The sequence below is a fragment of the Megalobrama amblycephala genome, linkage group LG1, assembly GCF_018812025.1.
Source record: "Megalobrama amblycephala isolate DHTTF-2021 linkage group LG1, ASM1881202v1, whole genome shotgun sequence".
NCBI lineage: Eukaryota > Metazoa > Chordata > Actinopteri > Cypriniformes > Xenocyprididae > Megalobrama > Megalobrama amblycephala.
The window spans coordinates 18667706-18693726 of record NC_063044.1 but is presented as its reverse complement, the minus strand read 5'-3'; the positions used below and the strand labels follow the sequence as shown (position 1 = coordinate 18693726).

Genomic DNA, 26021 nt, shown 5'->3' with positions numbered 1-26021 from the left:
GGTTAATAAACATCCTGATTCTTCTCGATCTAAGCTCTGCATTTGACACAGTCTGCGATGAAATACTCATCTCTCGCCTTTCTGATATCAGTATCACTGGTTCAGCTCTTTCCTGGCTCATTTCCTACATCAGCGACCGAAAATAGTATATCACCATACAAGGGTATAAATCTGCCACTGCTCCGGTCTCATAGAGTGTTCCTCAAGGTTCAGTTCTGGGTCCACTTCTGTTTATCATTTATATTTCTCCACTTGGTGACATCATACGCATGCATGGACTTCAATTTCATTGCTATGCTGATGACATTCAAATCTACCTTACCACCAGCTCTGATAGGCTATCCCTGCCTGACTCACTTACTGCATGTATCAGGGATATCAAGCATAGGATGTCCTTGAATTTTCTTAAACTAAACAATAACAAAACTGAAATATTGATGATTGGCTCTGCTACCCCAGTCAAAAGGATGGACCTGTCCTTTGAAATTGACGGGGTTCATGTTAAGCCTTCTTCATCTGTCTGTAAACTCTTTTTTCCATCTTTGTAATATTGCACGTCTTCGACCTTCTCTCACTCTAGCTGATGCTGAAATCTTAATTCATGCATTAATCACATCACGTCTGGATTATTGCAATGCTCTATTTCTTGGTCTGCCTAAAAAACTCATATCAAGGTTAACAGTATGTTCAAAACTCAGCAGCAAGAGTTCTCACCTCCACCAGGCACTCTGCTCACATTACTCCTCTACTGCATGATCTTCACTGGCTACCTGTGGCATCATGTCTTCACTTTAAGATATTACTTCTAACGTTTAAGGCATTTAAATGGTCTTGAGCCTCCATATCTGTCTGACCTACTCCACTCCTACTCTCCTGCCTGGTCCCTCAGATCATCTGAGCTTGGTCTTTTGTCCATTCCTCGTTTTCGGCTGTCCACTGTAGGTGGTAGGTCATTTAGTGTTAATGCTCCTAAATTATGGAATTCGCTACCCCTTACACTTCGTAATATATCATCTTTGCCTGCCTTCAAAACTCAGCTAAAAACATATCTTTTCAATATGTATTTTGGATAATGTGGCTAAATCTGGCCTTATGTGTTTGTATTGTGTATGTGCAAATGTATTGTATAGCACTATGTGTAGCGACCTTGAGCTATGGAAAGGCGCTATATAAATAAAACTTCTTCTTCTTCATCTTTGTGAAAACAGGTCTATAGGCTTCATTTTCTTTCTGCACAATATACTTTTTTTTCTTTTGATTTTGGAGTAAACATTGGAGTTTAGGATGTTTCCACAATAGTCCCCCAAATATTTAAATACATTAAGATCATTTATCTAAAATCATTTAATTAATTGATTTATTAAAGAAATAATCAACAGATTATTCAATTATCAAAATAAACATTAGCTGCAGCTTCAGATGACACACAGCTCATATCTCCATTGCTGTAAGTTACCGAAAGTGAAAACACACACACACAAATCCCCTTAGCGCATAGCAGCTCAAAGATCGAAGATTATTCAAATTCAAAGGTTCAGATGAGCAGCAAAACCATTTAAGTAGGGCAGTGGTTCTCAACCGGTGGGGGGCGCGAGTGGCTACAGGATGGGAGGAAAAAAAAACTGAAAAAAAAAAAAAATTGCAAAAATTTTTATCACTAAACTACTGTCATAAAACGTTATAGTTTTGTATATACATAACTCCTGAATAAAAATTAAAATGTGTTTGGACTGATTAAAAAAAAAGTTTTGAACAAATTTGATTGGTTTGTCGATAGTGAGCGCAAATCGGCGCAAATGCAGGTGATAAGCGGTTTTATTAAGCGGTTGAATCTTTGACTCAAACGATTTGTTCAAAACACTGAATCATTCAAAACACGGTTGAGTGTTGCTGTGAGATGCGCTATGTTGTGATCTTTGTTTGGATTCATCGGATCTATTTTCGCTGCTAAAATAGACAGTCATTATTTTGTCTAAAATGTAAGTGACTTAATATTATTAACTTGTTTGTTGAACTGTCATATCAGTGTCACATTTTCAATCGCGAGGTGATGGTCAATTAAGTGATGGTCAATTGTCAGCTCTCTTGGTCGTCAGGTCGTGTGATGTATGTTGCTGAACTGTATTCAAATGTTATAAATATAAAAACACCACATTTTGAAATTCAACTGCAGTATGTCAGTTTAGTTTATTTGTGTGTGCTGCGCTCATAGACTTCAGAAAACGGCGCTCATTTGTTTGATTTCTCCTCGAGAAACTGCACAAGCCTCAAAAGTTTAAGGTCCTTGCACCCTGACTCAGTCCGAAACTGTCGTATTCGTTTTTTCATATTCGTCATTTGGAGGATCGATTGTCAAAAACCCCTCAAAATATTTGCTACGGATGCGAAAAATGCAGAAAATCGAACCATCCGAATTAATTTTTATGACGGACGGAAGTTTCAGAGGCTGCAAACGTATAAAACGTGAGGTCGTATTTAGTTTATATATATATATATATATATATATATATATATATATATATATATATATATATATATATACACTGTAAAAAGTGCTACACCCACAAAGTAGGTTTTATATACTTTAAATAGTTGTAATCTAGTTTATTTTATTTGTTTTATACTAAAAAGTATCAATATACTTCCTCATTACTTAAAATACCTCAGTTTTTATATAACAATATATTTTATATAAAACTATTGCAATTTATTTGAGTAGTTATTTGTATATGGTTGTTGTGTACAAGAAATGTTAAAAAAGTGAGTTGACATAACACAATTTATTAGAGCAGCTGTCGGTGTGGCAGGTGTGTTCATCAAACATAAATATTTTACATTTTTTAAGTTGGCATTATCCCTTTTTCACTGGTGGCGGGACTCCCAGGCAGATGCAGCATCTTTCTCGGCACTTCAACTGTTTGTTTGCTGCAGCGGATCTGAATTTCAGAGACTGATAACACGGTAAGCTGAGCAAATTTAGCCGAATGATTGTTGATGTTGATTGTTGATTACTCCACTAGGGAGCTGAGGTTAGGTTTGCAAATTGTACTGTATAGCTGGCTATCCTGCACACGTACATGGCATGTTAAGATGGCTGCACAGTGCTAAACAGTGTGGTCTTGTAGGCAACGATCGGCAGACAACGGCAGTTGAGACTGTGTTGTTAATATGAAATTAAATAAGTGCTGTAGTCATGCCTACTATGTGTTTTAAGTCTACTTTGGCTTTAATTTTACCAATAATATATATTTTAATCGTTAGTTAGCGTTAACTTAAACTATAGTAGTACTAATATTAACGTGTTTTTTTCCTAGTTTTTTTTTTCTACTTTTACCTTATCATTTGTCAAATATTAGTTTAAGTTAACGCTAACTAATGATTAAAAGATATATTATTTGTAAAATTAAAGCCAAAGTAGCCTTAAAACACATAGTAGACATGACTACAGCACTTTTAACAACACAGTCTCTGGTGGGGGAATGCCGCTGTTGTGGGGTGATCGTGTTATCAGCAACAGATAGTCGTCTGATTTTAGATATTTTTTATGCTGCATAGTCAATTAATAACAATTAATTTCTAACCTATTTCTTAAATAAGTTACATTTACCTTAACCTTATTCTAACATGCATTTTCCTGGTCTTTAGATACCAAAGCACTTTTGTTACCTGAGGTCTTCAATCTTCACATCCAGGTAAGAAAAACTTCAGAATAAATACAATTACAGCTATAACTACTCCCAGGTAAGTAAAACATAGAAAAAAATGCAAACAATAGTGTGAGCTGAGCTCCATACAATTACATTTCTGAAGATGTTTTTATGTACCTACCACCAATAGAAGGCAGATATGATCATCTATGATCGTCTCCTTCTCCCCACAAAAAAAAACAAAAAACAAAATAAAAATAATAAATAATAAAAATCACCAAATAGAGCAGTTTCTTATTACCAGTCAGTCTTTCTCTGAGGCAGTTTGCTTGATAAACAATGCCAGACTGAATGTAAAAATAATATGTTGTTTTGTCATCTTTTTAAGGCAACATCATCAAAGTGTACTTTTTGACATGAACCATATGCCTCTGTGGAGAAAAGGAGAGAAGTGGTCCTGAGATGCCTGATTGAGTACATGGGGGAGAGACAGGAAGACCACATCAGTGTCCACCACGTATGTATTGGGCTTAAAGCTACTTGTCTATTTTTCTGTCTGTATGTATTAATATTGAGATGATATGGGGTTATAATGTTTGCTCTTGAAAGATATTTAAACTCTGTAGCTTAATAAACAGTAATGTGATGACCAATCGGGTACAGGCAAGGACAATTGCATTGTTTTATTGTAATGCATCCTTTGAACCAGAAAAAGACAACACTCATGCTACAGTAGATCATGATTGTATAGTACCCACACTATGGCATTGTCATGGTAGACTTCACTCTGGTCACATGCTCTAGCCACAGTGTCCATCTAGTATCCACCACCTTTAGCAACAAAAGTACAATTTTGACTTTGTGTCTTATCTGTCTTCTACCTGTCTGCTATATTCATCTCATTACCTGTTTGTCTGACCAAACTTTTGATTCTTTTTTGTCTCCACCAATAAAGTCATGATGAAACAGAGGTGCACGCTGAGCTTGGCAGTTGCTCACTGAAAATTTACATGTGCCATCAGCCCGAAACGATTGGGATTATCATAGAAGGAAGGACAGCCCGTGGCCAGAGGTGCTAAATCTGTTGAAAGCGTGCTGCCTCCTGTTTGGACATACCTATGCCCTCGACCTCATGTTTCCCTCAAAACTGGTGAACACTTTTGAGATACTGTATATCAGAGGCTCTTTGTGGGATTGGACCCATGCATCCTAAGCCATCATCCAAGTATGCAAATGTCTTCACCAAGTTGTTTTAGATGATTTATTAATGGCATATGGCATTGTTTGCCATAATTTAAAAAATGCAATCACTTTGGTAGTTGAGCTTACCAAATATTAACTTTTACCAGTACTTTTGATTTTTATTTGTTTTTGACCTTAAGACTCATAGTTGTTCAAAATATAGAAATACTGTAATCATTTTTGACATTGCAGTTCCAGTGTGATACAATGTGATGTTATGGCTCACATTTACCTTCATCTAAACATTGTAGATTGGGCAGTTTGGATATTTCACTTTACTGTTCAGAACAGGTTGAAAATACACTTATACAGTGTTTGTTTTATATTATTGTGTACATGTACGGCCACATTTATTGGCTGTTTTGTAGTCACTGTTAAAAGTGACACTGGTTGACATATATAAACGAATAAACTAGTCAGAATATAGGCTACAGTTAAAGCTTTCCTTTAGTTTTTGTGAAATGCTCACACGCACTGGGGCCCCAACTGCAATGAACCAGCTTTGGGGGGGCCCAGCTTGCAAAAGGTTGAGAACCCCTGAAGTAGGGAATGCCATAAACAGGCTGCACCCAAAAGTATTTCAAATTAGGGCTGCACGATTAATCGAAATCGAACCAAAATCGTGATTTGGCTTAGTGTGAATATGATATAGCAAAGCCTGTGATTTTTTCAGATTTTTAATTATATGAATATGTACACAGCATGTTAGTGAAGACCGGCTTTGTGATCAGTAGTAAATGACGCTCCATCTGAAAGCACTGCTGGCTCCACCTGGCTTTTTCAGATCTCTCAAACTAATGGACAAAACAAGCTTGTGCAATTTACGCGCCCAGAGACAACGGAAAACATACAGAGAGCATTAGCTTTTGTTTCTGCTCTGACAGCCGCAAGACCACACCAAACGTGGTAAGTTCATGTTAGAAATCAGTAATGGTGAAAGAACATTGTGCTTGGAATGTTTTTCATCTTCAAACCAAACTTGGGTCTCCAGCCGATGAAGTTTAAATCCCGTCTGGCTAGCACGCTTTTGGGCTGTTCGAACACATTCGACCACATGAGCGTTTCCACTATGAAAACAATCCGGTCAAAAGCATTTTTGACTACCTCTGGAAGTGGTCGAAAGTGGACAAGCTCAAAACGTTTAACACCCTGTTCACACCTGTATTTAGCTGGTGAAGTCCACCGGTGATCTGATTGACCAAAGCGCATCTTAATACCAGATGGAAACAGGGCTTAACATACAAACTTTCCAAACATGAGAAGCCTTTACGAACCTCTTGTCCAACAAAAGACAACATTTAATAATGTGTTTTTACTCCAAACTCACTTCATAACATCAGTCGAGTGTTTGAAATAGCATTTTGACCAACATTGATTAGATTAGTTTGATTAGCATTGCAATATAAATATAAATATTAGGGGTGTAACGATACGCTCAGGTCACGATACGGTACGTATCTCGATACGGAGTTCACGATACGATACGTATCACGATATTTTGAACAAAATGAAACTGAAGTTCAAACAAGATTTATTCAACATGAACAAATTTCAATAATTTTCCTTGTTGTACATACAAGATCACATTTCAAGGCTTTATAAAAACCTTCTGTATTCAAATTAACAGTTCAATAGGGCTGTCTGTCACTGAAAAAAAATGTTAAATTTAACATGAACTTAGAATTATGAATAGGGGCCGTTCACATATCGCGTCTAAAAACGCGTGGAAGGCGCGGCCGCACCGCTTCTCCTTCTTTCCAAAGCGCTTGCACTCCCGTGGCGTCGGTCGTTGCTATGCAACCATGAACTGAGCTCTCCAAGAGGATCAGTATGATTCTGCATAGGATAAATGATTTCTAGCCCTTGCATTAGTTTTACTAGCTATGAGATATATTGATGGAGATAAGATATAAAAACCACCATGTACAGCTATGATCAGCTGTTCGGCTGAGCTTTTGATGTTTTGTTACGGAAAGGCCATAGCTGATCGGTTGATTCTTGTCACACGACATGCGGTGCGCTTGCGGCATTCTGAAAAGTTGAGAATTTCATGTGCGTCGCGACCGCGTTGATCCCAGTATGAGCGTGCCTGCCGCGCGGCTACATTTGAAAAAAATAACTGACTTGCACGCGGAAAAGACGCAATATGTGAACGGCCCCACAGAACTTCTTAAAGCAAAGCATCGCAAGCGTCTTTTGCTTTTCTGTGAGCACAGCTGTTGCTGTGGCACTGCGGTGAAAGAAAGCCACAACTTTTTTCACGCGACCATGCAAGAGACTGACATGAGAAACGTTTAAACCTGCTTGCAAGATTCAATGTGTGCCCGAAACACTTACTGAACTAGAGAGCTGATTGAGACACACCATTTATATGCGGTGACAACCGGCTTCTCTCACTGCCACCTTGCAGAGTAGGTCACGTCGGCAGCTCAACCAATAAGATTAAACTGCCGTCATATCGTAAAAGTATCGCCATCACTCTACAATGCATATCGTAACATGTTTGCATCGTGAAATATCATACTACAATAAATCGTTACACCCCTAATAAATATATAAATATAAGTATAAATAAACTTTATTATTAAGTATTATGGAAATACCCGAGAAGACTTAAAGAGCACAAATAAATCATGTAATGTCATAGTCGTGTGTTTACTATATTCATGTTTAATCAATCAAAGTGTTTCTATCTTCTTTTTATTCAGTATGATGCCCATAGGGGATTTCCTGGAATGACGTGTGTTATATTACAGTACTTCTGCAAGACATATTTATAGTACCTGCTCAATCTGCTTTTATTTCTGTAAAATAAAATTATTATTATTATTTTCTCATTATTACTGTTATATTTATCCTTAAAAACTCAATTTTTATATTTAATAATGAAAGTTATTACAACAGTAATATTTCTTATTTGGTTTAATATTTTTATTTAGCAATAATGATAATAATAATTATAATTAATCACAAAAAAATCGCAATTCTATTTTTTCTCCAAATCATGCAGCCCTACAACAAATCTCTTCCAAAATTTACAACAGCACCATAAACTGCAGTATGAAGAGTGGGTTAAACTTGCTGCTGTAATGTAAAGCCTTCACACCTCGAAAATACTTTTGCCCTAAAACAAACTGCTTTGCTGTCTACATTTACCCATTGTCTTATGAACTAAAACCTGAACATTTAGCCTACTTCATAGAAAATACCAAGATATATATCACATATTCAGTCTAAAAACACAGAGATATGATTTTTGGTCCCGAATGAGCAGAACATGATCTTTAAAATATGCTGATATGGCACAGCAAAGGGGTTTATCTGTGGTGGACTCACCAGCATCATTGGCGTCGTCTAGTTTGGGAATTCCTTTAATCTTGCTGTGTTTGACAGAGGAGCATTTCTTGTTCAGCTGTGTCTGAGCCTTAAACTTCACCCAGTTCAGAATGCTCTCCACAATACCACAGTTTGTGGCCTATGATGGGATAAATAGCTCAGATATTACCACAACTCAATGGTTATTGAAGATGGCATTAAAACAAAATCGGCCCAGTTGATATTCTTAATACATGTTACGTGATGTCTTGTGCACCACTCATTTGTCACAACTTCAGTTTCATGCCGACTTCAATACATGCAATTATTTTTGTTATGTCCAGAAGCTTTTGATAATGAAAGGGAGTCTAAAATTAAAATGTGAAACATTAAGTGCAAAGTTTTACTGTTACAGTAAGTGCAACATTTCATATAAACCGTGGAATTGAAATCAGCATCATAATCAAGATAAGAGATAATCACACACTTACAGCTCTGATGAATTTCTCAGAGAGAGCACATTTGGAGCCAAAGCTTTTGGTCTGTAGAGTCATGTTCTCCTTGGTCTGGGAATCAAAGGTTGGGTTCTCGATCAGGGCATTAACAAACACCCACAGATGGTTTTTAACCTGAAATTTTAAAAATATATATTTTCTTATAACAGTTGAAATAGTGAATTCTTAGCACCCAGCATCTTAAGAGACTGAAAAAGTGCCTAAATAGATATTATATGTTATAAGTGTTGAGCAGTGGATATACACCTGGAATGGTTTCACAGAGACTCCAGCTTTGTTCTTCTTCTTCACCACTTCAATCAGTTTTGCCACTATTTGGTCCACAACATAGTCAACATGTCTTCCACCCTAAGATATCACACAGCTCATGAGTATTATATGACTTTAAATAAAAGAAGCATCTTAAGTTTTTAACAGGGTTGGAGCTGAACTCTGTAGGACTGTGGCTCTCCAGGACCCGATTTCACCACCCCAGGTCTAGGCAATCAATAATTTCTTCTGAAGAGATCACTTCATATGATGACAGATTTTAATTTAAGATTTTATTTATTTATAAACGTTGATCAATTACCATTACAATTATCTTAAATATTTGCTCACTCCATGTATTTGTGTTTTTACAATAGGGTAGCTTGATTTCAAACTGTAAACTGAATTTTAAAAAGACAAGTAAACAGCAATAAAATAAGAACATAAACAAATTACTAACAATAGCACAAATAAAGCACAAAATCTGCAGGAATGAGTAGAATTATGCACAATTATGCGCCAAAATTTAGACCCGATCACACCAACACTATTTAACTAGGAGTAAATGAGATGACTGAATGTAAGGAGGCGGGTGCATGTCAAACCACTGTCAGAGAAGAGAAAGCGCAGCTGGTATTGGTGTATCTTAGGGCTGGGCAATAATTCAATATCAATATATATTGCGATATAATTTTTTTCGATAACGGTGATATGATTTTTAAATACATTTCCGGTATTTCGATATATACATTAGGCCTACAGCATCACTGACTTGAGGCGCAGCCGTGAACAGAACGCGATTGGCTATTTGCGTGATGACGTACACCACAGAGACATGCAGCCACCAGCCAGTGCTCAACAGTTGTACGCTAAGACCAAACGCGAACGCGGCAAGTTTTACAAAATGAGTACAGCTGATGCAAATGCGACGGAACAAGCTTCCACAACTTGATGAAAATATGTGTGCATAACTACACCGTGCTGGTTAATGTTTGGTGCAGGAGAATAAAATTGAAAATGAAATAAAAACTTTAAACACGGATACTTTATTCTGTATGAGCTATGTGTCACATGGCTAGTGTTATTAAACTCATCGCGGAGCTCCGCGCTGAAACCGAGCATATGCGCGCTCCGCCTGTATATCATAAAAACAATCGTATTTTTCATGTGTTCGTATTCAAACTCCAGTTCTTACCGCATCGCGAGCAAAATACAAACAACACACGTGCTGTGCTGAGGTAAACAGCCTACGGCTTGCGTATTTGAGCGCAGCTAGAGCAGGCAGAGGTGAATGAGCAGCACTTTTGTGTTATTTGAATTCTCCGCTGTAATGCGATCTCATGCGAACATATTTTCCATTTGTGATGGTAGATTACAGCAAAACAATCCACTTCCGAGAGAAGTGATGCTTCCTCATGCATAATACTGAAATTATAATCTTATGCATACTACAGCGCAGTGATTGGATTAAATGAGCTTTATGTCATGAATATATATGCCGAGATTCGCTCGAAACGGTCTACGTCAGCATGTTCGACAATGCCCATACATAGATTTTGTGACGTTGCTCCGACTCAGCTTTTCAAACAGGAAGACAGAAATCGCTATGAAAAATACAAAAATAACTATTTTTCACTTATGAATAACATTGAGTAGGCTACCTTTAGTGTTTTCAATGATGTGCAGCCTATACATATCTGTTTACATCTCAAAAAAAGTGTTTTGGGGTTTCATGGCCCTTTAAGAATAATAAAATCAGCCTACGTTATAGTTTAATGTTAAAGGTATTAATATTACTAAAGTGAGTGAGTCTTATGTTTATTTTTATGTTTGTATGAAAGCTAAATACAAATAAAAGCTGAACATAAATTTATTTGTACTGTTTTTATTTCTAAAATATTATATAGTTTTATAGGAAGAGATTTCATAGATTTGGCAAATTCATTTTTCAGACGTTTGTAGGTACAGACATCCGTTGTGGCCGTTCTTGGCAGTTTTTCTGAGGCTATTATATAGTTCATATCGATATCGGAATTATATCGTATCGACCGAAATTAAGAATTATATCGTGATATAAATTTTGGCCATATCGTCCAGCCCTAGTGTATCTGTACTACATTGTATTGGTATCGTTTCTGATATTTCAGTGTCGATATGTAACAAAATATCAATTATTTTTGACAACACTAGTTGGTACAACCCTCGAAATGTTGCATCTTTAAATTCATTCCCTTTAAAGCACCACTGCTATACTAAAACTGTCAGATTGGGGTCTGGCATACTTAAAGCTATTTAATTATACAGAGGTTTCAATTAAAGCTGCAGTCCGGCATTTTTCCTCTTTGTTGCCATCTCTGTTTGAAACCTACGATTGCAGTCATATGCGGAATTGTTATCGTTACGTGCGTTGTGCATCGGCACGGCTCCTCAGCGGATGAATATAATGTTTGCTTGTCAATAACCACGACGATGTGGATACTGTATTTCAGAATCACAGATTCACTGGAAAATATCATCTGAACAAGTAAGTAACATTTCTGCTACTTTGGTTCTGACCAACTGAGTCAAAAAGCATTAGGCTACAATAAATCGTGTTGCTAATGGTGATTAGATCTAACGATCGCTTAGCTCGGATCATGCCAAACCGTGCAAATTATTGTTACTGTTATACTTTGTTCTCAAATTGATAAATGTTAACAACATCAGCATTGCATGACTATGTGTATTTAGTGTGTATTAGTGTTACTTGCAGATTTCAATTTCTGTAGCCACTCCGCAGTCCAAAGTCTTTTGCTTTTTGACTACAGGTGAATCACTGATGATTGCCATTTGGACCTTTCTGGATTACAATCCGCCACCAAAATGATGAGTTTAATTATTTCAGCTGCTGTGAGAAAAGGCTATAAATGATCCACTACCAGCAGCATCCTCACATGATAAAGCTGACTAGCCGGAAACTCCTTCCTTTCTGTTTACAGACGTGACGTAATGACGCAAAGACGAATGGCTGCATGCTCGAATTTCCCATGGAAATCCACCAGGTCGCTCTTATTATAAAACATTATTACAAGCTTACTGTTGTGAATCGAGCAAAGGTAAGGAGATAGTTTTGAACACTGGCTGGATATGTACTTGCTCAAAAATTTATTCTGGATCATTTTTCATTTTTAAAAAAGTTACGGACTGCAGCTTTATCAAGTCGTTTAGACAGCCATCCGGTAATTCTGAAAAATATGTAATTTTCTACATCCCTCGTTTCAGGAATAAGTAAAAGTGTGTTTCAGAGACCTTGGTGGTGGCAATGCTGTTGACGAAGCTGATTTGTTGGAAGCCCTTCTCACTCATGGTGAGACACACTTCCCAGCGCTCATTCACCGTCTCATTCACCACTTTTAGAGCGACTCCCGTCTCATCCAGTTTATCCTTCACATAGAGATCCACATAACTGCGGAAACCATTCACCTGCAGCACAAGACACAAATACATGCTCATGAGAGAGACGACTGTCTAGAAATGTTTGTCTGTCTTTTAAATTTAAAAGTAAAACCTCATCACAATGTTGTATAGAAAGCTCTTTTTTACTTAAGGAAATGACAGTGACTTACAGGTAGCTTCTTTCCATTAAGCATGACTTTAATGCCCCTACAAGAACCGGCCACATCATACGCCCTGCGTGTTAGCAGAGCCACAATGTCCTTGTCCAGTTTCTCCATCTTGAATTTGGCCAGATCAGGCTGGAAGGTGACACACGTGAAGTCTTCCCCTTCAAAGTACTTGATCTTCGCCTCACTGGTCTTTCCCATGTTCTCCTGCCATGTCTTTGGGAGAGATGGGCGGAGAAAAACTTTAAGTAAATGTGTAAGACTTCAAGATAGCCACTGTTTTATCGCAACCACAGCATATAGTATTTCCAGTATTCTAAATCACCCTTCAGTAAAACGGCTGTACCTGTTTGAAGCTGCGTTTGTACTCCTTGCAGGCTGTCTCCACTGTAAACTTTAGGCTGAATATATTACACAGTTTAGCACCATATCCATTCCTGCCACCTGAAACAAGTTTGATACAATCAGATGAACACTCATCCTTAACATGAACAAAATGCATCTAATTTTCATAAGGCTGTATGATCATGACAAAAAATTATTATTTTCTCTTGATATTGTAATGGTGATTATTAATAGCAATTAATAGAATTTATTTGTAAGGGGCAAATGCATGTCACATTCTTACTGGTCCTCTTAGCAGCATGAAAAACAAAGCTTGGTTCCATCCGGATTGTGAGACAATAACAACGGTTGCGCTTTTTTACTAATCCTACAGTTAAAATGTGAGCAGTGCGTCAAAACAATGGAGCCATACACACCACAAGCATTCAGGGAGATGATTATGAAAATGATCTTTCGCCGCTATATGCGGTAATATTTGTATCTAGCACCAAACGCCCTTTCATTTTAACCCTTTCCGCTCCATGCTTGTTGCTCCTCTCTTCCGCTAAAAGAAATTCAGATTTATTTAACAACAATAGCAGAAACGTGGTGAGCAGCAATAAATTAATACTTTCAAAATAGATTTAACAAAAGATCAATATTTTCACTAAAACGTGGCAGAAAATGAGAATGCAGCAAAGTAAAAATATTTTTATCTTCATGACTCTGACCATTCAAATAAACTAGGTTTGTGACAAGTTAACGTGTTGCTTTTAGAAAATAACATTACTAGTTATAGTAACTCTGTTTTCTTCTCATGATGAGAGTGTTTTATGTATATTGTTTGTTTGTGGTTTAAGGAAAATATTAAAAATTGTCTATGGTCGCTCAGATTTCATTTAAAATATCTTAATTTGTGTTCTGAAGATTAACAAAAGTCTTACAGGTTTGGAACGACATGAGGGTGAGTAAATGATGACAGCTTTTTCATTTTTTGGTGAATTAACCCTTTAGAAAATAACCCTGAACCCTATTTTTCTCATTCACAAGCCCTTCAATGTCCCATATATCTGGTTGTATAAATAATGATATAAAATCTCCCCTTACCTTTTATTATTCATATCATTCATATCATATTCATAATTAAATACTCCTGCTCTGTAATCTGTTAATATTGGCACCGTAAAACATGTACTTCTTAGGTGTCTAGTGTGAAACAGGCCTAAGCATAGGCGTAATTTGCGGATGGGATGGGTGTGACATGTTCCCACCACTTTTTGCCAGGGTCGATATATACCACTTTTTGAAACATCTCGCAGCACGGATGTATAGTAATACAAAAGAAACATCTCTAGCTGATTAGCAATTTGTTAGTTTGTGTTAAATAATAGGCGATCTGGTGCTGGGATGTGTTGTTTTTGAAATCAAGTTGAGTGTTCATTGCCACTGTTATCAGTAGCACAACAAGTGTTCTTGGCGGTCCTGCACACTGGACCGAGGACACACATGGACGAGCGCTTCAAACGATCACTTAACGTTGTTGCGGCCGGAGACTCTATTCGTTCTGGTGAAATCACAAAGCAAAATGCAAATAAACGTGTCCCTGCACTTGATAAACAATCACAGATGAACATATTTGGTTTTAATGAAAAAAAATAAATAAAGTTACACGAGGGCGGATTAGAACCCAGAACCTCTGGCACGCTAAACAAAAATTCTACCCCTAGTCCATCAGGACAATCTAATACTAAATGCAGAACAAAGTATTTATTGGTTAATGTAAATACTCTCGAGACTAACAACCAGGGTTCTAAATTAACACCCGCCAACCCGCCAACCCGCCAAATGCGGGTTAAAATTCATTTTGGCGGGTGTTAATAAAAACTTACTAGCCAGTTTGGCCGGTGATGCCCCCGCTTTATAGCTCGTTCAAAATAACCTGCAAATACATTGCAAAAAAGCCTGACCAACACACAGCAGCCTGTTGGTTATATCGGAGCAATCGTGTGGTGATTATATTCACCAACAGAGGGGGCTGTGCAGCTACACTGTCACTGCTACACTTGGTCGCGCGCGCGCCGCTACTTCATGAAGAACGTAACCTGGACCAGAGCAGAGCGTCATTATCATCAATTATCAAAAGAAACATCGTTATTGGTTTCAACTTTTAAGGTAGTAACATACTGTTCATGTTAAATTAAAGTAATACGGTTATGTGTTTTATAACGGGGCTTAAACAAGGTGCGGGATTGTTTTGGACTATTTAAACGTCCTCAGTCACAAAGCAGCAATTTCCACACTGGTCTTAACTGTATCACGAGGTGAAGGTACACTCAGATATGAATAAATAAAACAAATATAATAAAATAATAATACACTTGCAACTTAGTGCTTAAAATGAGTCTAAAATGCAGAATAATAGTTAAAAATAGTTAAACGTTTAAAAAGTTGTAATTTCTGTACAGTAGCCTATAAACAGCTCATGAAAATGAAAATATTAAATTCAATAATAAATGTTAAAAATATTTGTTAAATGCCATTTTATTTATCTTATCTCATATTTATGTTGTTTTAATTTTGTAATGTGATTTTTCAAAATAGTGTAATACTTTTTTAGTTAGGCTTGGTTAACAGTGTTATTGTTTTTTGGTGAACTGTATTAAAACCAGACCAAAAGTCCAAATAATAAAATTAAAGTAGTCTCAACTTATTAGGGTTTACAGTGAACAATAAAAAACAAAAACATTCAAAAATGTATTGTCCCCATTTTTATTAATAGTTAATGTAATAGACATGAAAGTGTTAATGGGTTTTTGTTTATGTCACGTGATCATGGTTGGGGTTCACAGGGTCACGTGTAAGAATGGGAATATAAGTCACCTGTTCACTAATTAATGGCAGGGAGAGGGGGTGAGCGGGGACAATGTATTTCTTTGTTGACCATAACTTTTTTACCATCCAGAAATACCAGTTTGTGCAATAAAAAGAAAAGTTTATTAGAAGTACCTTTGCCTTACCGATATTTCATTTATGCGTCAGCAATGCCATCCCTGTCTTAGTCTCTCAGCGGCTAAGAAAGGATATAGTAGCCGCTACAATATGTCAACAAAGAATCATTTTCAGCGGATGCGCCAAACGGATTAAGCCTACATGATCGCATCAAGGAGTAGGATTCTGCTCAACTAAAAGGAAAAGAATTCTACAGCCGCAAAACGACGCCAACGAAAATTGATCAGAAAAGCTCTGAAGAGAAGCATGCAAACAATCACCGCATAGGTAAGCCTGCTGGGCTTTGTACTAATCAGCTGTGTAGTTTTGGAATGCGCGCAGTTTGAATTGTGAACGTTGTTTATCTATTGGGGATGATCGCGCGGTTGTGTTATTGTTTGTTGTTTGGCTTTAGTTGATGTTGTCCAGAGCTCTGGTGTTTAAAGTTTGTTTGGCGGTCTGTTTGTTGAAGACAATGTTGCGATGTTTATGGAGTTGACCGCGTTTGATTTTGTGTTGCTGTGATGTTGTTGGAGAATTTGATGGCATATGCGAATATTGTGGACAAGCAAATATGAGTGCTGATGATGTCATTGGCTTTGAAATGGATTGCGGTAAAAGAGAAACTAAACTCACTGCAAAGGCCTTGGCGAACAAAATTGAAAGCTTGCAAAAAGAACGAAAAACAAATGTAAATAAAATTAAAGGGCTGATACCAGAGATTAAAAGTTTGATGAAAAGAAAGGAAAATGCTGCTCAAGTGCAAATCATGTTTAAAACTCTTGCTCAGCTTTGTGAAGATGCTAATAAGTTGCATGACATGGTTATTCCTCTACTTCCTGAAGATGAACAGGAAAAACAAAATGAATGGTTCTTGAGTATTATGAAATACAGTAACACATTTAAAGATGCGGTTCAACATTGGTTGAGTGAACCAGAGGGATCATTGGAGAATGTTATTTCTGTTCAGTCAGGTGCTGGTGCTATGCAGGAAGAAGTTCCTAATCCTCGAGTGCTAGTCCATGCCTCATCCATTGTTTCATCAGATAATTTACAAGATGAAATTAATCCAAGTGACAGTGTATCAAATGTGGGGAGTAGAACATCTAAAAATAACAGTTCATCTGTGGGAAAAAGATCTGTGGCATCATCTACTTCTTCTGTACGTCTTAAAGCAGAGGCTGAGTTGGCTGCGTTAATGGCACAACAAAAATTGTTGAAAGATAAACATGAACTGGAAGATCAAGAGGAACAGTTGCGAAAAAGAAAAGAACGACTTAATTTGGAGGGAGAAATTGCAATTCAAATGGCCAAACTGAATGTTTTGAAATCTCAGAGTGTGTCAAGCAGTAATTCTGACCGTTCAGGAGGTAGACCTCGCAATTTAGTAAGAGAACAAAAGAAAACACAAAGTCTTAACGCCAGTGCGAAATCATTTGTTCCTCAAGTGTCTGCAGGAGAAAAAGAACTGGTTCATGAACGTTTGAAATCAGGAGCAAGGCCTAAAGAGAAAAGTGTACAACAACGGATATTCTCACAGCCTCATCCTGTAGCACAACATCCATCTAGATGCAATCCAGTGGAACGGAGATCACAAGGAACTGCATTAAATTCACATGTTGAATCTAATGATGAAGAGCAAAATAACATGTTGGGCATAATGAGAAAGCAAAATGAAATCACAACGCTATTCTTAAAACAGCAATGTTTATCATCTTTGCCCAAAAGAGATCTGAACATGTTTGACGGTGACCCATTACAGTACCATGCATTCATGAGAGCGTTCATAAACAGTGTTGAAAGTAAGACTGATAACTACAGTGATTGCTTGTACTACCTTGAACAATATACTGTTGGTCAGCCAAGGGATTTGATACAGAGTTGTCAGCAAATCGATCCTCAGAGGGGATACATCAAAGCTAAAACTTTGTTGCAGGAACATTTTGGCAATGAACAGAAAGTTGCTTCTGCTTATATGAATAAAGCTCTTTCATGGCCTCAAATTAAAGCTGAAGATGTGAATGCTTTACAGGAATACAGTCTTTTTCTTAGAGGCTGCAGTAATGTCATGGAGGAAGTGCAATATATGTCTGATTTGGACGTGCCTGCCAATATGATGACAATTATAAAGAAATTGCCCTACAGACTCAGGGATAAATGGAGAACAGTGGCTTGTGAACTACAAGAAAGACACAATCGAAGAGTTTCCTTCATTGATATTGTCCATTTTCTAGAACATCAAGTTAAAGTCATAACTGACCCAGTGTTTGGAAATATACAGGATGTTCCTGTAGCAACAAATAAAGATGTGAAAAGACCTAAATTACATTCTCGTCCTGGAATTAAAGGAACCAGCTTTGCTACCACTGTGGTCGCTGCAAGCAAAGAAAGTGAATTTGAAAATACAGGAAAGAAAAAGGTTGGATTCGATAAGAAAGAATGTCTCTTCTGTAGAGGTGCGCACACATTGGGTATGTGTCCTCAGTTGGGAAAACACCACCACAAAGAGAAGATTGGCTTCTTGAAAGAAAGTGGAGTTTGTTTTGGCTGTTTGTGCATTGGGCACATCAGCAAAGAGTGCAGAAAACGTCTTTCTTGTGATGTTTGCGGCTTTAGACATCCAACTTTGCTGCATATCTTTCCCAAAGAAAAAGGAACGGATACAACTGAGAAGAAATCAAAGATGGCAGTGGATGATGTTTTAGTATCTAGTGGTCTTACTGGGGCTGGTGATTATGATTGTAAACTCCCAATTGTTCCTGTACAGATCAAGGCCAATAAAGGCAGTAAAATTGTCACTACTTATGCCTTTTTGGATCAAGGGAGCACCGCTGTGTTTTGTACGGAGAGCCTAATGAGAAGACTCAATCTCACAGGAACCAAAGTACGGATTCTTCTAAGAACTATGGGGCAAGAAAAGGTTGTGAGTAGTAATGTTATATCTGGAATGGAGGTAGCTGGCTTGAATGGAAATGACTTTTGTGAGTTACATCGAGTTTATACACAGGAAAGTATGCCTGTTCATCAGGGGAATATACCTCAAGAAAGGGATCTTCAAAGATGGCCCCATTTAAAGAGAGTTCATTTGCCTGAGATTAAGGCAGGGATTGAGCTGCTGATAGGGACAAATGTTCCTAAAGCATTGGAACCATTGGAGGTTATCCGCAGCAGGAATGATGGACCCTATGCAATCAGGACAATGTTGGGATGGACTGTGAATGGACCACTCTTTGGAGACAGTGAGAACACAATGGATTGTACTCGGCCAGATGTCACAGTCAATAGGATTTCAGTTGTGAATTTGGAAGACATGTGGCAACAGCAGTTTAAAATGGACTTCCCAGAATGTAGTCAAGATGAACAAATTGGTTATTCCAAAGAAGATCAAAAATTCTTGAAACTGGTGACAAACTCTGCTAAACTTGTTGATGGGCATTATGAGATTGGCTTACCTCTGAAAAAGAGAGTTCACATGCCAGACAACCGGAAAATCGTGGAGCAACGTGCTTTGCATCTGAAGAGAAGACTTCAAAAAGATTCGTTGTTTCTTGCTGACTATAAAACCTTCATGAAGGATATGGTCTCCAAAGGTTATGCAGAGCAAGTGCCTGCAGAGGATATGACGCGTAATGATGGAAAGATGTGGTACATCCCACATCACGGTGTCTACCATCCCACAAAGAAGAAAATCCGTGTGGTATTTGATTGTGGAGCAAGTTTTCAGCGAACATCACTTAATGCTCAACTCCTGCAAGGACCAGACCTTACCAGCTCACTCATTGGAGTGGTGACAAGATTCAGAAAGGAACCAGTGGTAATCATGGCAGATGTGGAGTCAATGTTCCATCAAGTAAGAGTACCAACAGATGATGTGGATTTGTTAAGGTTTCTTTGGTGGCCAGATGGGGACTTGAGTCAAGATTTAGTTGACTTTAGGATGCGGGTACACCTGTTTGGAGCAACATCATCTCCAAGCTGCGCAAACTTTGCTCTTAGGAAATGTGCTCAAGATCATAAGGAGCAGTTCAACAGGGAAACTGTAGATAAAATCCTACATTCCTTTTACGTTGATGATTGTTTGGTTTCAGTGGCTTCAACTGAACAAGCGATAACATTGTGTAAGGAGCTTGTAGCTATATGTGCCAAAGGTGGATTTAAACTCACAAAATGGATGAGTAACAGATCTCAAGTTCTGGATGTAATACCTCTGGACCAAAGAGCAACGTTGGTGACAAACTTGAGCATGGATCGGGATTCTCCATCAATTGAGAGAGTGTTGGGAGTGCAGTGGTGCATACAATCTGACGTATTCAAGTTCAAGATTGTAATCAGAGATAGACCTCTGACAAGAAGAGGAATCCTATCCATGATTAGTTCCATCTATGATCCATTGGGAATTGTAAGTCCTGTTGTGTTGTCTGCAAAAAAGATCTTGCAAGATATTTGCAAAGGAGATTTGGGATGGGATGATGTCTTACCTGAATTGGTTGTTCAAAAATGGACCAGATGGTTGCAAGAACTTCACCATCTGGAAAGCTTTGAGCTTACAAGATGTTTAAAACCTCCAGACTTTGGTGACATCTCTACTGCACAGTTGCATCATTTTTCAGATGCGTGCAAGGATGGATATGGAACGGTGACATACTTAGTGTTACAAAATAGGCATTCTCAAGTACATTGTGCTTTTATCATGGGAAAATCAAGAGTAGCCCCAATGAAATCTGTTACCAACCCTCGTATGGAGCTCATTGCTGCTACAATGGCAAGCCGTATGGATGTGTTATGGAAGAAAGAACTGCATCTGCCACTTCAAGACTCCATCTTTTGGACAGATAGTGCTTCTGTTCTCAAATATATCAAGAATGAGACCTCACGATTTCGAATATTTGTAGCCAATCGGGTGACAGAAATCTTTAAGGCCTCACAAGCTATACAGTGGAGATATGTAGATACAGCAAGCAATCCAGCTGATGTTGCTTCCAGAGGATCAACTGTCAACATGTTCCTAAAAAACAAATCATGGGCATCAGGTCCAGCCTTTCTTCTTCGTCCTGACAGTGAGTGGCCTGTTAATCTCAATGAACTTGAAAAGTTTGAAGTGGATGACCCTGAGGTCAAGAAAGGCATAGAGATTAATTCTGTGCAGCTCAAAGAGGAGGATGATGTACTTTCAGGTTTTATCAATCACTATTCTTCTTGGTTCCAATTAAAGAAAGCAGTGGCTTGGATTTTGAGATTTAAGAATCTGCTTTTGTCTTTGAGTCAGAAGAGGAAACAACTGAGACTTGCCTTTGCTGATTCTGATTTGAATGGACAGCAACAAAGTTCTGTGGAAAAAGAGATGGAGATTTTCAAAGGTCAACTTGAGCGATCTCACCTCTCAACAGAAGAACTAGAGACTGCTGAATTGAATATTATTAAACTCTCACAAGAAAAGATGTTTCCTGATGAGCTTGCTAGCCTGAAAAGAGGAGAAAGTGTAAAGAAAAGTAGCCACATTCATGGACTTTGTCCTGTTCTTGAAGATGTTTTGAGGGTTGGTGGACGATTAAGTAGGGCATTAATGCCTGAAGAATCCAAACATCCAGTTATTTTGGCCAAGAATTCTCACATCTCAGACATCATCCTGAGACACATACACCAAGAGATAGGACATGGTGGTCGTAATTATATATTATCTAAATTACGACAGAAGTATTGGATTACTGGTGTAAGTACAGCAATAAGAAGAGTACTGTCCAAGTGCATCATCTGTCGAAAACTGAATTCACTTCCAGGATGCCAACAGATGGCGGATTTACCATCAGAAAGAGTCACTCCGAATGAACCTCCTTTTACCCGGGTTGGGGTAGATTGTTTTGGACCTTTTGAGGTAAAGAGCAGAAGAAGCATTGTGAAAAGGTATGGAGTAATTTTCACCTGTTTAGCCATACGAGCCATACATATTGAAGTGGCACCTTCCTTGGACACAGATTCTTTCATAAATGCACTCCGCCGTTTCACTGCAAGACGTGGACAAGTCAAGGAGCTTCGTTCTGATAATGGAAAGAACTTTGTTGGAGCAGAACGTGAACTAAGAGTTGCCATAAAGGAATGGAATCAGTGTAAAATCAATGATGTCCTCCTTCAGAAAGGAATTAAATGGATGTTTAACCCCCCAACTGGATCACATTATGGAGGGGCATGGGAGAGGTTAATCAGATCTGTGCGGAAAGTGCTGAATTCTACCTTAAAGTTGCAGAATCTGGATGAAGAAGGGCTACACACCGTTCTTTGCGAAGTGGAAGCTATCCTTAATGGCCGTCCAATCACCAAGGCATCCACAGACCCAAGTGACTTAGAAGTATTAACACCTAACCACTTGTTGCTTCTGAAAACTTCACCTTCGTTACCACCTGGAGAATTAAAAAAGGATGATGTTTATGCTCGGGAACGATGGAAACAGGTCCAGTACATGTCAGATTTGTTCTGGAAGAGATGGGTTCAAGAGTACCTACCGCAGCTTCAAGAACGTCAGAAATGGTCAAGAGTCAAACGCAATTTTAAAATAGGAGACATAGTGCTTATAGTGGATAACACGGCACCTCGAAACTCTTGGATTATGGGACGCATAGTACAAACCTTTCCAGATAGAAGAGGATTTGTGCGTCATGTGCAAGTTAAAACAAAAAGCAGCTGTCTGGAAAGACCCATAACCAAGGTCTGTCTTCTACTAGAAGCAGAAGATGGATGACTTGTTGACATTTTCTTTGACTTTGACATTGACCTATGAATTTGACAGAGAAAATGGAAAGAATACTTTACTGAACACTATTTTTGCATCACTTTTCAAGATTTTTTTTGCCTTTTTTGGAAGAAGAAATGGACATTTATATGATGTTACTGAAGTATTAATTGGATAAATTCATGTCTCTAATTAATAATAATGTAATTATTATTTGATAATAATTAGGGGCTGGAATGTAATAGACATGAAAGTGTTAATGGGTTTTTGTTTATGTCACGTGATCATGGTTGGGGTTCACAGGGTCACGTGTAAGAATGGGAATATAAGTCACCTGTTCACTGATTAATGGCAGGGAGAGGGGGTGAGCGGGGACAATGTATTTCTTTGTTGACCATAACTTTTTTACCATCCAGAAATACCAGTTTGTGCAATAAAAAGAAAAGTTTATTAGAAGTACCTTTGCCTTACCGATATTTCATTTATGCGTCAGCAATGCCGTCCCTGTCTTAGTCTCTCAGCGGCTAAGAAAGGATATAGTAGCCGCTACAGTTAATAACAAATGAGATTTCGGTGATATTTTGACCACTCAAATAGGAAATGTCCATTTCAGAAATCTGGTCACCTTAGCATGTACGTGAAAGAAAAAACTAAACGAGCAATTTCATGGTGGGAACTAATAATTTTAAAGTTGAGGCAGTAAAGGACCATGATGTGATTCAAATGATATAAATGTTTGCACTTTCTGTGCATATTTTGTTGTTTGCATTGTACTTTATATGTGTTTTTCATGCCAACAATGTTAATAAAATGATCAAATGCATTCAGTGGCACTCATAATTTCTCTTATTTTCACCGGGAAAAAAAATTTGGCTAGTGGAAATTCTCATTGGCTGGTAACTTTAGAAAGTTACCAGCCACATTGGCTGGTGATCAAAAAAGTTAATTTAGAACCCTGCTAACAACATATTGTATTATAGTAGATGTAAGAACAAAACTATCATATTAAACATGCGGCCTATGTCAATACATTTTGTGCATTTATTATTGTAATGAAACAATTATGATGTACATGTTTTTTCTAATGTAAATTCATGTTCCAGTTACATTTAATGTTGAATGGTTTTTAGGTTAAATAAATCAACATTACTTACATTATCAGGAAAACAACAACCTTCTTTTTATTCTATGTATATACAGCTATAAATACTAAAACTAAACCCGAACGCTAGCAGAAAACATTTTTTTTCGCTAACATTTTTTACAATTTAAAAAAGTATAAATTTTTGTACAGTTTTTACAGATGAGGACTTCCCGAAAGGAAGGTTTTGTTAGATTTAGCTCTCTTCTGTGTTCAAATGTGTCCTCAAAATATAGTTAAGTAGAAACACACCACACACATAAAAATTAGTTCACTAACATTCTTTGCTACTTGAGGGTGTCCAAGAAGTAACTGGACGATGAACTTGTAACTTCCCGTCACAAACATAATATTAATAAAAGCAGACTGCACGTTCTTATACAGTCTGCACTTCATTCTAGAGAGCTTTTATTATATTAACATGATACACCATTTAAAGATTATTCCATTCAGTTCGATGATAATTTGACATAACTGAAATGTGTACATTTTGAAAACTGACTGGATCTTATTTTGATTGTAAACCTTAGTGTTACATATTGCCTTGGCTTTGTTTTGTGGACTTTTATTTTGTAGTGTTTTGTTCCCATTGTTCCTGTTTTCTGTCTTCCTATAGACCTTATTTTCCAGAGAAACATGCGTGCCGCCATCTCTAGAATATTGTCTTTGAACTTCCGTTTTCGTGGTAGCCCTGTATATTTCAATGGCATCGCTGTTGAAGAATAATTAGCTGGTGAAGTGGATTTACGTGTTGTAGAGTTAACAAAAGTTATCATGAGCATTGTAATGTTTAAAGCGGGTGTCTTAACAAATGTCAGAACGGGAAGATTTTAAAATGAGCAGTTCATTCATAAATACATAAGATCACTGTGGAAATACAAGCCGGAAGTCAAAAGACAATGAGCGCAGCGCTGAAAAGGGGCGGGGCTACATAAGGTCTATAGCTGTGCTCCATTCGACAGGGTCCCTACGCAGTGTTCACTGCTCCCTACTCCCTGTATGGTATATCAGTTGAAGTGGACTTCGCTGACAATAATCACTCATTTGGAACGCCCTGCAAACGTCATCAAAGAAAGTCAACGACGGTGTCGCGCAGATTATGATATAACATAATAAATAGATATTATAATTTAAATTTAAAATGGACTCTTAACAGATTTGAAGCTGTAATTGTCATGCCATATGAAAATAAATTCTCATTTGGTTAACTGTATAAATATATTCTTAATCCATGGTTTGGGTCTCATCTCGTGCGCTTTCTTTTCCACACGCAGCCGCATAGAAAAAAAAAGGTAAATTTAAAAAAAAAAAAAAAAAAATGCTTTTCAACACTTTTACTTTGTCATGCCTATTCATACAATAAAATATGCAAATGTAACACTCATCGCCATAACCATTCATACTTTCGTTCGTATAATAACAAAATTTATGAATACTCAAAACACAAATGTAAATTCCTCCGCAGAGCTGTTTAAAAACTCTTTCAACGGCTCTGCTCCATCGTAGTTCTGACTGGTGACGTGGTGCGCAATGACAGTTGGGTGATTTTACCTCTCTACTTCCTGTGAAGTGATGTATCGATGTTCCCTTATTCCCTATGCCGTTCGCAGTGCCCTTCGAACTAAACATGTTCGCACCCTTCGGATTGGAATCTAACTAAAGATGGTGAAATACCCTGTGAAGTCCACTTCACAGTCCACTTATGGTCAGATGGAATGCACCTTATGTTTAGTTCCTGTTTCCTTTGTTTCATTGCCTACATTGTTAGTTTCCTCACTAGTACCCTCATTAATTTCCATAGTAACTAATCACCTTCACCTGTCCCTTGTTAGCCCTTGAATTTATACCCCTGTTTCAGTTGTCTTTGTCCATCATTGTTCTTACACGTCTTCACTCTTTGTGTAAGCTGTTGCATTCCTGGTTGCTCACTGTTTGGATTATGTCTCTGGTTTGGATTATCTTTGTTTGTGTGTGTGTTTTTAGAATAAAATGTGCTTTTTTTCTTTTGAATATACTTTTTGCTGCATCTCACTTCTCTTACTTCCTGCTCATATGTAACACTTAGAATATAAACTGTTCAATCTTCCAGATCTAGTCTGCTTAATTTCAGCATTTTGTACACCGTCATATCTGTACTGAAAAAGATCATGTTGATAAAAAGGTTTATAGTGCATTTTTGCCTCACACTGTGTTCAGCATCTGTTCAGCTTGAGTAAGGAAATATCAAGAATTATCAAGGCCTAATTAAAAAGCCCATTTAAGGCATAAACACCA

At 37.6% G+C, this 26021-nt stretch overlaps 1 protein-coding gene across 4 annotated transcripts in view; it reads right to left on the bottom strand.

The window, feature by feature from the left end:
* The window catches only part of top2b (DNA topoisomerase II beta), a 73958-nt gene that overhangs the window by 43480 nt on the left and 4457 nt on the right, over positions 1–26021 (bottom strand). For all 4 annotated transcript variants that reach the window (XR_007184196.1, XR_007184197.1, XM_048185018.1 and 1 more), the window contains exons 6-11: positions 12917–13014; positions 12574–12786; positions 12257–12430; positions 8966–9067; positions 8696–8833; positions 8226–8364 (exon numbers count right to left, since the gene is read on the bottom strand). Coding sequence is in view for 2 of the 4 variants with exons in the window: in XM_048185018.1 (XP_048040975.1) it covers positions 8226–8364; positions 8696–8833; positions 8966–9067; positions 12257–12430; positions 12574–12786; positions 12917–13014 (864 nt within the window). In the remaining 2 variants the exon portion in view is untranslated. The remainder of the gene's footprint in view (positions 1–8225; positions 8365–8695; positions 8834–8965; positions 9068–12256; positions 12431–12573; positions 12787–12916; positions 13015–26021) is intronic.